General features: G+C 50.9%; 1 protein-coding gene across 1 annotated transcript in view; it reads left to right on the forward strand.

Annotated features, from left to right (window-relative positions):
• LOC140398677 (trafficking kinesin-binding protein 1-like) overlaps window positions 1-12466 on the forward strand; it is a 114362-nt gene that overhangs the window by 74058 nt on the left and 27838 nt on the right. Inside the window, 6 exon segments of the mRNA XM_072487658.1 lie at window positions 602-680; window positions 2580-2710; window positions 2795-2869; window positions 4776-4913; window positions 6085-6161; window positions 11378-11608. Coding sequence (XP_072343759.1) covers window positions 602-680; window positions 2580-2710; window positions 2795-2869; window positions 4776-4913; window positions 6085-6161; window positions 11378-11608 — 731 coding nt within the window.

Below are 12466 nucleotides of genomic sequence, written 5' to 3' on the forward strand. Positions count from 1 at the left end.
GGAACTCCCTCCCTAACAGCACTGTGGGTGTACCTACACCACATGGACTGCAGCGGTTCAAGAAGGCAGCTCACCGTCACCTTCTCAAAGGCAATCAGGCATGGGGAAATAAATGCTGGCCTCGTCAGTGATGCTCACATCCTGTAAAACATGAATGAAAAAAAATCCTTGTCGTAGATTATTAATAGTAATACCTTGTGCGGTATTATCAATATTAAAATCTTGTGTGAGATTATCAATATTAATACCTCGCGGTCGATGATCAATATTAATACCTTACTTTCGGTGATCAATATCGATAGCTAGCGGTCGATTATTTGCTCTTTATGGGTTTAATTGAGGTGAAATTGGAAATTGTGCTTCCCAAAATCCAACAGTGACTACATTTCCGAACATGCTGGGGATATGCTGATGTGAAAGGTGCAACACAATAGCAATATTTTTCTTTCCTTTCATACACCCTTGCACTGGAACTCTGTGATCTTCCTTACCTACACCCTGCCACCCCCCAGACCTACCCCCCGACCCCACAAACTCCCGCTAATGATTTGGTTGTTCTGTAGATTGGAGTGTGACTTGTTTTCATATTCTCGCTCTGTAGGCTACTCAGTTGTCAACAGAAACTCTGGAGTACGAGAGCAAGGAGGAACAGCTGGTGATAGATTGCGCCAAGGAGCTGGGTGAGTTTAGGCAAACACCAGCCTCAGTCCCAGCACCAAGATTTCTTGAAGGGTGTCAGGACCTTGGAGTGGAGAGGTTTATCATAGATCATAGAATTTACAGTGCAGAAGGAGGCCATTCGTCCCATCGAGTCTGCACCGGCCCCTGGAAAGGGCACCCTACTTTAGCCCACGCCTCCACCTTATCCCCGCAACCCCACCTAACCTTTTTGGACACGAAGGGCAATTTATCATGGCCAATCCACCTACCCTGCACATCTTTGGACTGTGGGAGGAAACCGGAGCACCCGGAAGAAACCCACGCAGACACAGGGAAAACGTGCAGACTCCGCACGGACAGTGACCCAGCGGGGAATCGAACCTGGGATCCTGGAGCGGTGAAGCAACTGTGCTAGCCCCTTGTGCTACCGTACCGCCCATATAATTACAGGATGACAAACTTGTATGGGAGAGCGGTAACACGGATCAGGGTCTTTATTTCTAGGGAGAGTCTGGAGAAGTTGTGATTGTTGTCCTTAGAGCAGTGAAGGTTAAGGAGAGATTAAATGGAGGTGATCAAAATCATGAAGGGTTTAGACTTGGTAAATAAGGAGGAACTATCTCCAGTGACAGGAGAGTTGGTAACCAGAGGATTCTGATCCAAGGTGAAAATGGGAAGGTGAGCAGTTATTTATATGCAGCGCGCTGTGACCTGAAAGCAGATTCAATAATAACTTCAAAGAAGAATTGGATAAAAATTGAAAGGGAGAATTTGTAGGGATATGGGGATGGAGCAGGGAAGTGAGATTAATTGGATAGCTCTTTCAAAGGGCCAGTAGGGGCCCAGTGGTCCCCTTCCGTTTTGTATCATTCTTTGATTCTCTGTGTGACATAGCTCTGTTAATCAGCAATATTCATCCATGTATAATATCTGAACATTTTCTATCAACTAAGTTCCTACTTCCATATTTATTAATGGAAATGATCTGTAAACCTGCCATTCTGTAATTACTCACCCCATCCTGTGGGGGCATTGCCAACACTGATTGCAGTGTGACATGTATACATAGACAGACCTCATTATTTAAAAATAAATTAATTTAGAGTACCCAATTCTTTTCTTTTCCAATTAAGGGGCAATTTCGCGTGGCCAATCCACCTACCCTGCACATCTTTGGGTTGTGGGGGTGAAACCCACGCAGACACGGGGAGAATGTGCAAACGCCACACGGTCAGTGACCCAGAGTCGGGATCAAACCTGGGACCTCGGCGCCGTGAGGCAGTAGTGCTAACCCACTGCGCCACCGTACTGCCTATGGACAGACCTCATTATGAAGGTGCAATTGAAGATTAATTCCCAGGACATTGCTGGGAGCAAAGCCCAGGAGAGATTCAGAGAGGCTTTAGAAAAGTGTGCAGTTTGTTTCGTTCACTGAACATTTCCTGTTGAAAATTTGAAATTTGAAATTTGTTCATTTATTACAAAAAGGATCAAGGTGTTTGACTGACAGTCAAATGTCTTTCAATTGGGCAATGAAGGATTTGGGCCGTGGCAGGGTGTGTGTATCAGGTGGTGGATATTCCAGAGTTCTTGTTCAATGGAGGCTTGTGATCCAGCCCAGTGCTGTTCACACTGATTGCCAATCTGTTCATGTTGCTGTGGTATAGGCTTCCCCTCGCAGTGATAGCCAGGTCACTCTGCGTGGCTTTTACTTTGGATGTGGGCAGAGGACTTCCTGCCAGGCCTCAGCACTTCCCGGCTCACAGACAAGAACATTCAGGGAATCATCTCTGAACTGGAGAGCCTGGAATGTCGATTGTTTATCTTTCATGTGTTTGAGGAAAGTTGCTTCCACATTTCTAATCCTTCCCCCATTCTCTCTCGCTATCAATCTCACGCTTTATCGATTGCTGGTCCAGGGGAAAGCAATCATCAACTAGCAGCGGTTTCTGAAGAGCTGGCACGAAAAATGGAGGACTCTGTGCGGCAGCAAGAGGAGATTAGCAGCCTCCTCACTCAGGTAGTGGAGCTACAACACAAATGCAAAACGGTATGTCAGCAATCCACCAATCCTGCAGCTCCAATACTCCATTGTAATAATTACTATTTCAAAGTGTTTATTTTCTTCACTCAGTGCACTACAGAAAACGAAGAGTTAACTCAATATCTTCTCACATCGAGAGAGATCCAGGAGCAGCTAAAGACGGAGGTGGGTAATGAACTCAGTAATCCCTGTCTCCCAGCACCCTGTGTGTAGCGCACAAAGACTCCATGAGACGAATAGAGTGAAGACGATGAGGCTTTATTAAGCGTGTCTGTTCCCCCGCAGCTCGATAGTAAACTGGCCTGCGGGGGAAGACTCCGGCTTCTTATACTCCGCCTTCAGGGCGGAGCTTGAGGTCAACGGCCAACCAGGACCCGGGATCTGTCAGCCAATGACATTAGGGCTTCCAGTCCCATATGACCCCCAATACATACTACCACACTGTGTTACTGACTGTATCTCTACTGATGATAATCCAGCTCCCTCACACTGTCACTCAGTGATCCCTCTCCCCAGCACCCTGTGTTACTGACTGTATCTCTACTGATGTTAATGCAGCTCCCTCACACTGTCACTCAGTAACCCCTCTCCCCCAGCACCCTGTGTTACTGACTGTATCTCTACTGATGTTAATCCAGCTCCCTCACACTGTCACTCAGTAATCCCTCTCCCCAGCACCCTGTGTTACTGACTGTATCTCTACTGATGTTAATGCAGCTCCCTCACACTGTCACTCAGTAACCCCTCTCCCCCAGCACCATGTTACTGACTGTATCTCTACTGATGTTAATCCAGCTCCCTCATACTGTCACTCAGTAACCCCTCTCCCCCGGCACCATGTTACTGACTGTATCTCTACTGATGTTAATCCAGCTCCCCCACACTGTCACTCAGTAACCCCTCTCCCCCAGTGTGGTAGTATGTATTGGGGGTCAGGTGGGACTGGAAGCCCTAATGTCATTGGCTGACAGATCCCGGGTCCTGGTTGGCCGTTGACCTCAAGCTCCGCCCTGAAGGCGGAGTATAAGAAGCCGGAGTCTTCCCCCGCAGGCCAGTTTACTATCAAGCTGCGGGGGAACAGACACGCTTAATAAAGCCTCATCGACTTCACTCTATTCGTCTCACGGAGTCTTTGTGCGCTTCACCCAGCACCCTGTGTTACTGACTGTATCTCTACTGATGTTAATCCAGCTCCCTCACACTGTCACTCAGTAACCCCTCTCCCCCAGCACCCTGTGTTACTGACTGTATCTCTACTGATGTTAATCCAGCTCCCTCACACTGTCACTCAGTAACCCTTCTCCCCCAGCACCCTGTGTTACTGACTGTATCTCTGCTGATGTTAATCCAGCTCCCTCACACTGTCACCCAGTAACCCTTCTCCCCCAGCACCCTGTGTTACTGACTGTATCTCTACTGATGTTAATCCAGCTCCCTCACACTGTCACTCAGTAACCCCTCTCCCCCAGCACCCTGTGTTACTGACTGTATCTCTACTGATGTTAATCCAGCTCCCTCACACTGTCACTCAGTAACCCGACTCCCCCAGCACCCTGTGTTACTGACTGTATCTCTACTGATGTTAATCCAGCTCCCCCAAACTGTCACTCAGTAACCCCTCTCCCCCAGCACCCTGTGTTACTGACTGTATCTCTACTGATGTTAATCCAGCTCCCTCACACTGTCACTCAGTAACCCCTCACCCCCAGCACCCTGTGTTACTGACTGTATCTCTACTGATGTTAATCCAGCTCCCTCACACTGTCACTCAGTAACCCCTCTCCCCCAGCACCCTGTGTTACTGACTGTATCTCTACTGATGTTAATCCAGCTCCCTCACACTGTCACTCAGTAACCCCTCTCCCCCAGCACCCTGTGTAACTGACTGTATCTCTACTGATGTTAATCCAGCTCCCTCACACTGTCACTCAGTAACCCCTCTCCCCCAGCACCCTGTGTTACTGACTGTATCTCTACTGATGTTAATCCAGCTCCCTCACACTCTCACAATAATCCCACCTGCTGTTTGATTGAGTGACTCAGAATGTGCTTTTGCTGGATTGCTGTGTAGGTGCTGTACCTGCGGGAGAAATATTCTCAGTGTGACGCGATGCTGCGTGAGGCTCAAGAGGAGATGAAGAATCTGCGGAATAAAAATGCTCCCAACAGCTCCATTAACCGCTACCACACGGTGCCTGTCTATCCCATGGTAAACAGTGAAACTAGACTACCACACTCTGGGTGGGATGTACTGACCAACCCCCGCATGTTTTACGGCGGTGTAAGTGGCCCGCCAGCTGGATTTACCAACTCCGCCATTGTCAATGGGTTGTCCTGGAAAACTGTGCCAGCCTGGACAGCGGGTAGACTGAGCCCCCTGTCTCTGACTGTACAATGTTCACTGATTTCAGCTCTCCTATAATCACCATGAAAGCCGAAAACTTTGTGTCATTGCCCTGCGTGTGGGATAGTGGGCCGGTTTAGCTCAGTCAGCTGGACAGCTGGTTCGTGATGCAAAGCGAGGCCCGCAGTGTGGGTTCAATCCCCGGACCGGCTGAGATTATTTATGAAGGCCGCACCTTCTCAACCTTGCCCCTTGCCTCGGGTGTGGTGATCCTCAGGTTAAACCACCACCAGTCAGCTCCCCCCCTCAAAGGGGAAAGCAGCCTATGGTCGTCTGGGACTATGGCAACATTTATGTTTTGTTGCCGAGTGCCTGGGTTAGAGATCGAGCTCGAGTTTCTGATCACTGCTCAGAGTTGAAAGTAAGAGTGTGTATAATTTGTCTAATAATAAATCGTTCTCCACTGTGATTCCCCCCCACATTCAGATGACTCTCCAATACTCAGTAATGTGAAACAGCCACTTGGTTGGAGATATTGGGGAGCCACTAGTTCCTGTGGGGCCCGTACGTCCCCAGAGAGAACCCACACCTTCGGTGGAGGACAGGAGAAACTGGAAGAAAGGAAATATATTTCTAATGCATCTTTCATAATCTCAGGATTGTCCGCAGATGGAATGGTTCTGAAGTGCAGTCACAGAAATTTGGGGAAACCCATCAGCCAATAGGCACAAAGCAGTCAATTAGCAGATAATCTGTTAATAGTGGTGTTGGCTGAGAGGTAATTAGGGAGAACACCCAAACTCTTCTTAAATAGTGGCTGTGGGAAGTTTTATATCAACCTGGGTGTAGATGGAGCTGCATTGATATCTTGTGTGAAGGAAGTTACATTAACCAAAAGCACTGCTCTGAGTTTCAGCATAAGCGGTTTCTCAGAGTCCTCGGCCATGGGCGTGGTGAATGGGGATGCTCTGTTCTCAGTGTTGGGGCTCCACTCTCATTCTGTTTCCAGTCACTAGTGAAATCTCTTCCATTCAAGGACTCACTGGCCGCTGAAATTGAAGGAACGATGAGGAAAGGCTTATTTGTGGATACTGCTGCATCACTCGAGAACAGGTAGGAGATGGAACTTACAAACAGAGTAGCAATCCTCAACCTGACCACTGTAGACCTAGGCATTGACCTGGAGACTAAGGACTGAGGTTTTCACCCTGAGCATTTAGGCTGAGGATTTAAGTTTGAGGATGTCGTCGGTGCCTAAATATAAGCTGCTCTGGTGAGAAGGACACTGCCTTATCCCAGAGTTCCACAGCTCAGGAAAGATTCAGCTTTCTGTTGGTTTAGTTTATCTTGGGCTGCGGTTTGGAAATTTGCATGTCTCCATTACTTGGCTGGAAGCAAAGCCAATTAGTGTTCTCACTCCGCTGCTGGAAAATTGATATTGGATGTGTTTGCATAAGGTTATGGTGAAAGAAGCATTGTAAGGGTGACACGGTGGTGTAGTGGTTAGCACTGCTGCCTCATGGCGCCGAGGACCCGGGTTCGATCTCGGCTCTGGGTCACTGTCTGTGTGGAATTTGCACATTCTCCCCGTGTTTGCGTGGGTCTCACCCCCACAACACAAAGTTGTGGAAGGTAGGGGGATTGGCCAGACTAAATTACCCCTTAATTGGAAAAAAATAATTGGGTACTCTAAATTTAGGCCTTTGACAAGGTCCCTCATGGTAAACTAGTACAAAAGGTGAAGTCACACGGGATCAGGGGTGAACTGGCAAGGTGGATACTGAACTGGCTAGGCCATAGAAGGCAGAGGGTAGCAATGGAGGGATGCTTTTCTAATTGGAGGGCTGTGACCAGTGGTGTTCCACAGGGATCAGTGCTGGGACCTTTGCTCTTTGTAGTGTATATATAAATGATTTGGAGGAAAATGTAACTGGTCTGATTAGTAAGTTTGCAGACGACACAAAGGTTGGTGGAATTGCAGATAGCGATGAGGACTGTCTGAGGATACAGCAGGATTTAGATTGTCTGGAGACTTGGGCGGAGAGATGGCAGATGGAGTTTAATCCGGACAAATGTGAGGTAATGCATTTTGGAAGGGCTAATGCAGGTAGGGAATATACAGTGAATGGTAGAACCCTCAAGAGTATTGAAAGTCAAAGAGATCTAGGAGTACAGGTCCACAGGTCATTGAAAGGGGCAACACAGGTGGAGAAGGTAGTCAAGAAGGCATACGGCATGCTTGCCTTCATTGGCCGGGGCATTGAGTATAAGAATTGGCAAGTCATGTTGCAGCTGTATAGAACCTTAGTTAGGCCACACTTGGAGTATAGTGTTCAATTCTGGTCGCCACACTACCAGAAGGATGTGGAGGCTTTAGAGAGGGTGCAGAAGAGATTTACCAGAATGTTGCCTGGTATGGAGGGCATAAGCTATGAGGAGCGATTGAATAAACTCGGTTTGTTCTCACTGGAACGAAGGAGGTTGAGGGGCGACCTGATAGAGGTATACAAAATTATGAGGGGCATAGACAGAGTGGATAGTCAGAGGCTTTTCCCCAGGGTAGAGGGGTCAATTACTAGGGGGCATAGGTTTAAGGTGAGAGGGGCAAAGTTTAGAGTAGATGTACGAGGCAAGTTTTTTACGCAGAGGGTAGTGGGTGCCTGGAACTCGCTACCGGAGGAGGTAGTGGAAGCAGGGACGATAGGGACATTTAAGGGGCATCTTGACAAATATATGAATAGGATGGGAATAGAAGGATACGGACCCAGGAAGTGTAGAAGATTGTAGTTTAGTCGGGCAGTATGGTCGGCACGGGCTTGGAGGGCCGAAGGGCCTGTTCCTGTGCTGTACATTTCTTTGTTCTTTGTTTATATTAAAAAAAGAAGCATTGTTGTTCTCCATCAGAGCTACCAGCAAACCCACCACAACACTGGAGTTTGTCATCATGCTGAAAGGGAAATTTGCATTTCCTTGGCTTCAGGATGTCCCAGTGTGCTGGACTGTCGATGAAGTACTTTGTAAATGTAGGTGCTGGTGTAACAGCAACCAATTTGCAGGCAGCATGCTCCCAGTAACACCATTGATAATGATAGGCAATCTGCATGCAGAGATATTTATTGAGATATGAAATGTCAAACAGCAGGGAGATTGCCCTGCCCTTCCTCAAACTCATGTCAAGAGATCTCTCAGGGCAGCACGGTAGCATTGTGGATAGCACAATTGCTTCACAGCTCCAGCGTCCCAGGTTCGATTCCGGCTTGGGTCACTGTCTGTGTGGAGTCTGCACATTCTTCCCGTGTCTGCGTGGGTTTCCTCCGGGTGCTCCGGTTTCCTCCCACAGTCCAAAGATGTGCAGGTTAGGTGGATTGGCCATGATAAATTGCCCTTAGTGTCCAAAATTGCCCTTAGTGTTGGGTGGGGTTACTGGGTTATGGGGATAGGGTGGGTGGTGTTGACCTTGGGTAGGGTGCTCTTTCCAAGAGCTGGTGCAGACTCGATGTGCCGAATGGCCTCCTTCTGCAAAGTAAATTCTATGAAAATCGAGAGGGTAGATCAACATCTCACCCAAAAGACTACACCGTGTACATAGCGGCACTCCCTCAGTACTGACCCTCTGACAGTGCAGCACTCCCTCAGTACTGACCCTCTGACAGTGCAGCACTCCCTCAGTGCTGACCCTCTGACAGTGTAGCACTCCCTCAGTACTGACCCTCTGACAGTGCAGCGCTCCCTCAGAATTGACCCTCTGACAGTGCAGCACTCCCTCTGTACTGACCCTCTGATAGTGCGGCACTCCCTCAGTACTGACCCTCTGACAGTGTAGCACTCCCTCAGTACTGACCCTCTGACAGTGCAGCGCTCCCTCAGAATTGACCCTCTGACAATGCGGCACTCCCTCAGTACTGACCCTCTGACAGTGCAGCACTCCCTCAGTACTGACCCTCTGACAGTGAGGCACTCCCTCAGTACTGACCCTTTGACAGTGCAGCACTCCCTCAGTACTGACCCTCTGACAGTGCGGCACTCCCTCAGTACTGACCCTCTGACAGTGCGGCACTCCCTCAGTACTGACCCTCTGACAGTGCAGCACTCCCTCCCTCAGTACTGACCCTCTGACAGTGCGGCACTCCCTCTGTACTGACCCTCTGACAGTGCAGCACTCCCTCTGTACTGACCCTCTGACAGTGCAGCACTCCCTCTGTACTGACCCTCTGACAGTGCGGCACTCCCTCAGTACTGACCCTCTGACAGTGCGGCACTCCCTCAGCACTGACTCTCTGACAGTGCGGCACTCCCTCAGTACTGACCCTCTGACAGTGCAGCACTCCCTCTGTACTGACCCTCTGACAGTGCGGCACTCCCTCAGTACTGAACCTCTGACAGTGCAGCACTCCCTCAGTACTGACCCTCTGACAGTGTAGCACTCCCTCAGTACTGACCCTCTGACAGTGCAGCACTCCCTCAGAATTGACCCTCTGACAGTGCAGCACTCCCTCAGTACTGACCCTCTGACAGTGCAGCGCTCCCTCAGTACTGACCCTCTGACAGTGCAGCACTCCCCCAGTACTGACCCTCTGACAGTGCGGCATTCCCTCAGTACTGACGCTCTGACAGTGCGGCACTCCCTCAGTACTGACCCTCTGACAGTGCGGCACTCCCTCAGTACTGACCCTCTGACAGTGCAGCACTCCCTCTGTACTGACCCTCTGACAGTGCGGCACTCCCTCAGTACTGACCCTCTGACAGTGAGGCACTCCCTCAGTACTGACCCTCTGACAGTGCAGCACTCCCTCTGTACTGACCCTCTGACAGTGCGGCACTCCCTCAGTACTGACCCTCTGACAGTGCGGCACTCCCTCAGTACTGACCCTCTGACAGTGCAGCACTCCCTCCCTCAGTACTGACCCTCTGACAGTGCGGCACTCCCTCTGTACTGACCCTCTGACAGTGCAGCACTCCCTCTGTACTGACCCTCTGACAGTGCAGCACTCCCTCTGTACTGACCCTCTGACAGTGCGGCACTCCCTCAGTACTGACCCTCTGACAGTGCGGCACTCCCTCAGTACTGACCCTCTGACAGTGCGGCACTCCCTCAGCACTGACTCTCTGACAGTGCGGCACTCCCTCAGTACTGACCCTCTGACAGTGCAGCACTCCCTCTGTACTGACCCTCTGACAGTGCGGCACTCCCTCAGTACTGAACCTCTAACAGTGCGGCACTCCCTCAGTACTGAACCTCTGACAGTGCGGCACTCCCTCAGTACTGACCCTCTGACAGTGCGGCACTCCCTCAGTACTGACCCTCTGACAGTGCGGCACTCCCTCAGTACTGACCCTCTGACAGTGCGGCACTCCCTCAGTACTGAACCTCTGACAGTGCGGCACTCCCTCAGTACTGACCCTCTGACAGTGCGGCACTCCCTCAGTACTGACCCTCTGACAGTGCGGCACTCCCTCAGTACTGACCCTCTGACAGTGCGGCACTCCCTCAGCACTGACCCTTTGACAGTGCAGCACTCCCTCAGCACTGACCCTCTGACAGTGCAGCACTCCCTCAGCACTGACCCTCTGACAGTGCAGCACTCCCTCAGTACTGACCCTCTGACAGTGCAGCACTCCCTCAGCACTGACCCTCTGACAGTGCAGCACTCCCTCAGTACTGACCCTCTGACAGTGCAGCACTCCCTCAGCACTGACCCTCTGACAGTGCAGCACTCCCTCAGCACTGACCCTCTGACAGTGCAGCACTCCCTCAGCACTGACCCTCTGACAGTGCAGCACTCCCTCAGCACTGACCCTCTGACAGTGCAGCACTCCCTCAGCACTGACCCTCTGACCGTTCAGCACTCCCTCAGTACTGACCCTCTGACAGTGCAGCACTCCCTCAGTACTGACCCTCTGACAGTGCAGCACTCCCTCAGTACTGACCCTCTGACAGTGCAGCACTCCCTCAGCACTGACCCTCTGACAGTGCAGCACTCCCTCAGTACTGACCCTCTGACAGTGCAGCACTCCCTCAGTACTGACCCTCTGACAGTGCAGCACTCCCTCAGTACTGACCCTCTGACAGTGCAGCACTCCCTCAGTACTGACCCTCTGACAGTGCAGCACTCCCTCAGTACTGACCCTCTGACAGTGCAGCACTCTCTTTGTATTGTTCTGTACTGGGAGTAACCATCTAGATTTGTTTTGTGCTTAAATGAGACCCGAGCCCAACAAAGTTCTAACCCGGGATCCGAATGGGGTGTCCGAATGTTGCCACAAAGCGACAGCAGAGATTCTGACATGTTCGGGGTGAAGGTGTGATAACACTATGCTTTCCTCCTTAGTAATTACAACAGAAGGGTGTTTGAGACAGTCCGTGCAGCGAACCAGATGGTGAAGCTGAAATCTCGCTCCCAGTCCCCTCAGAACATTCCGGGCTCCAGTCCATCTTCGACAGGACAATCTGGATCGAGCCACTTCAGCACCCCTCTCACCAGCTTCTATGAATCGAATACTTCAAGTGATGGACTGGATGAAAAACAGCAGGCATTGAACCTGGAGGCAGGAGGCACTCTGTAAGGATCAACTCCATCCTTTCTAATTGCGGTAGTATTATCAAACCATTCAGCCCAGTGCTCCTAAAGAAACCATGGCGGGACTCCCCGTTAGCATACGCCGAAATTGGGAAACGCGATTGGCGCAGAATCGGTTCCGACGCCAAAATGCAGCAGGCGCAGATTTGACGCCAAATCGCAATTCTCCATCACCTCGACAGCGGCTCCAGTGCGTTCCGGAACGCACGTACAGTAAACACCGCCGTCAACAAGGCAGCTGCGCACACTGCTGACTGCCCACTGTGAACTTAGGGCCACGGGTCATATAGGTGCCCCCCCCCCCCCCCCCCCCCAGGCCACCACCCCTGGGTGCCCTCTGGCCCCAGCCAACCCATCAGCTGTATGGGCGCGCTCCAGCACAACCAGTGCCATCTTATTGGCTGGGATGAGTGTGTGGGGGAGTGTAATGTGTGTGTGTGGCTGGGATGAGTGTGTGTGGGGAGTGTAATGTGTGTGCGGCTGGGATGAGTGTGTGTGGGGGGTGTAATGTGTGTGTGCGGCTGGGATGAGTGTGTGTGGGGAGTGTAATGTGTGTGTGCGGCTGGGATGAGTGTGTGTGGGGAGTGTAATGTGTATCTGCGGCTGGGATGAGTGTGTGTGGGGAGTGTAATGTGTGTGTGCGGCTGGGATGAGTGTGTGTGGGGAGTGTAATGTGTATCTGCGGCTGGGATGAGTGTGTGTGGGGAGTGTAATGTGTGTGTGCGGCTGGGATGAGTGTGTGTGGGGAGTGTAATGTGTGTGTGCGGCTGCGGTGAGTGTGTGTGGGGAGTGTAATGTGTGTGTGCGGCTGGGATGAGTGTGTGTGGGGAGTGTAATGTG

The sequence above is a fragment of the Scyliorhinus torazame genome, chromosome 21 (assembly GCF_047496885.1).
Source record: "Scyliorhinus torazame isolate Kashiwa2021f chromosome 21, sScyTor2.1, whole genome shotgun sequence".
Classification (NCBI taxonomy): Eukaryota; Metazoa; Chordata; class Chondrichthyes; order Carcharhiniformes; family Scyliorhinidae; genus Scyliorhinus; species Scyliorhinus torazame.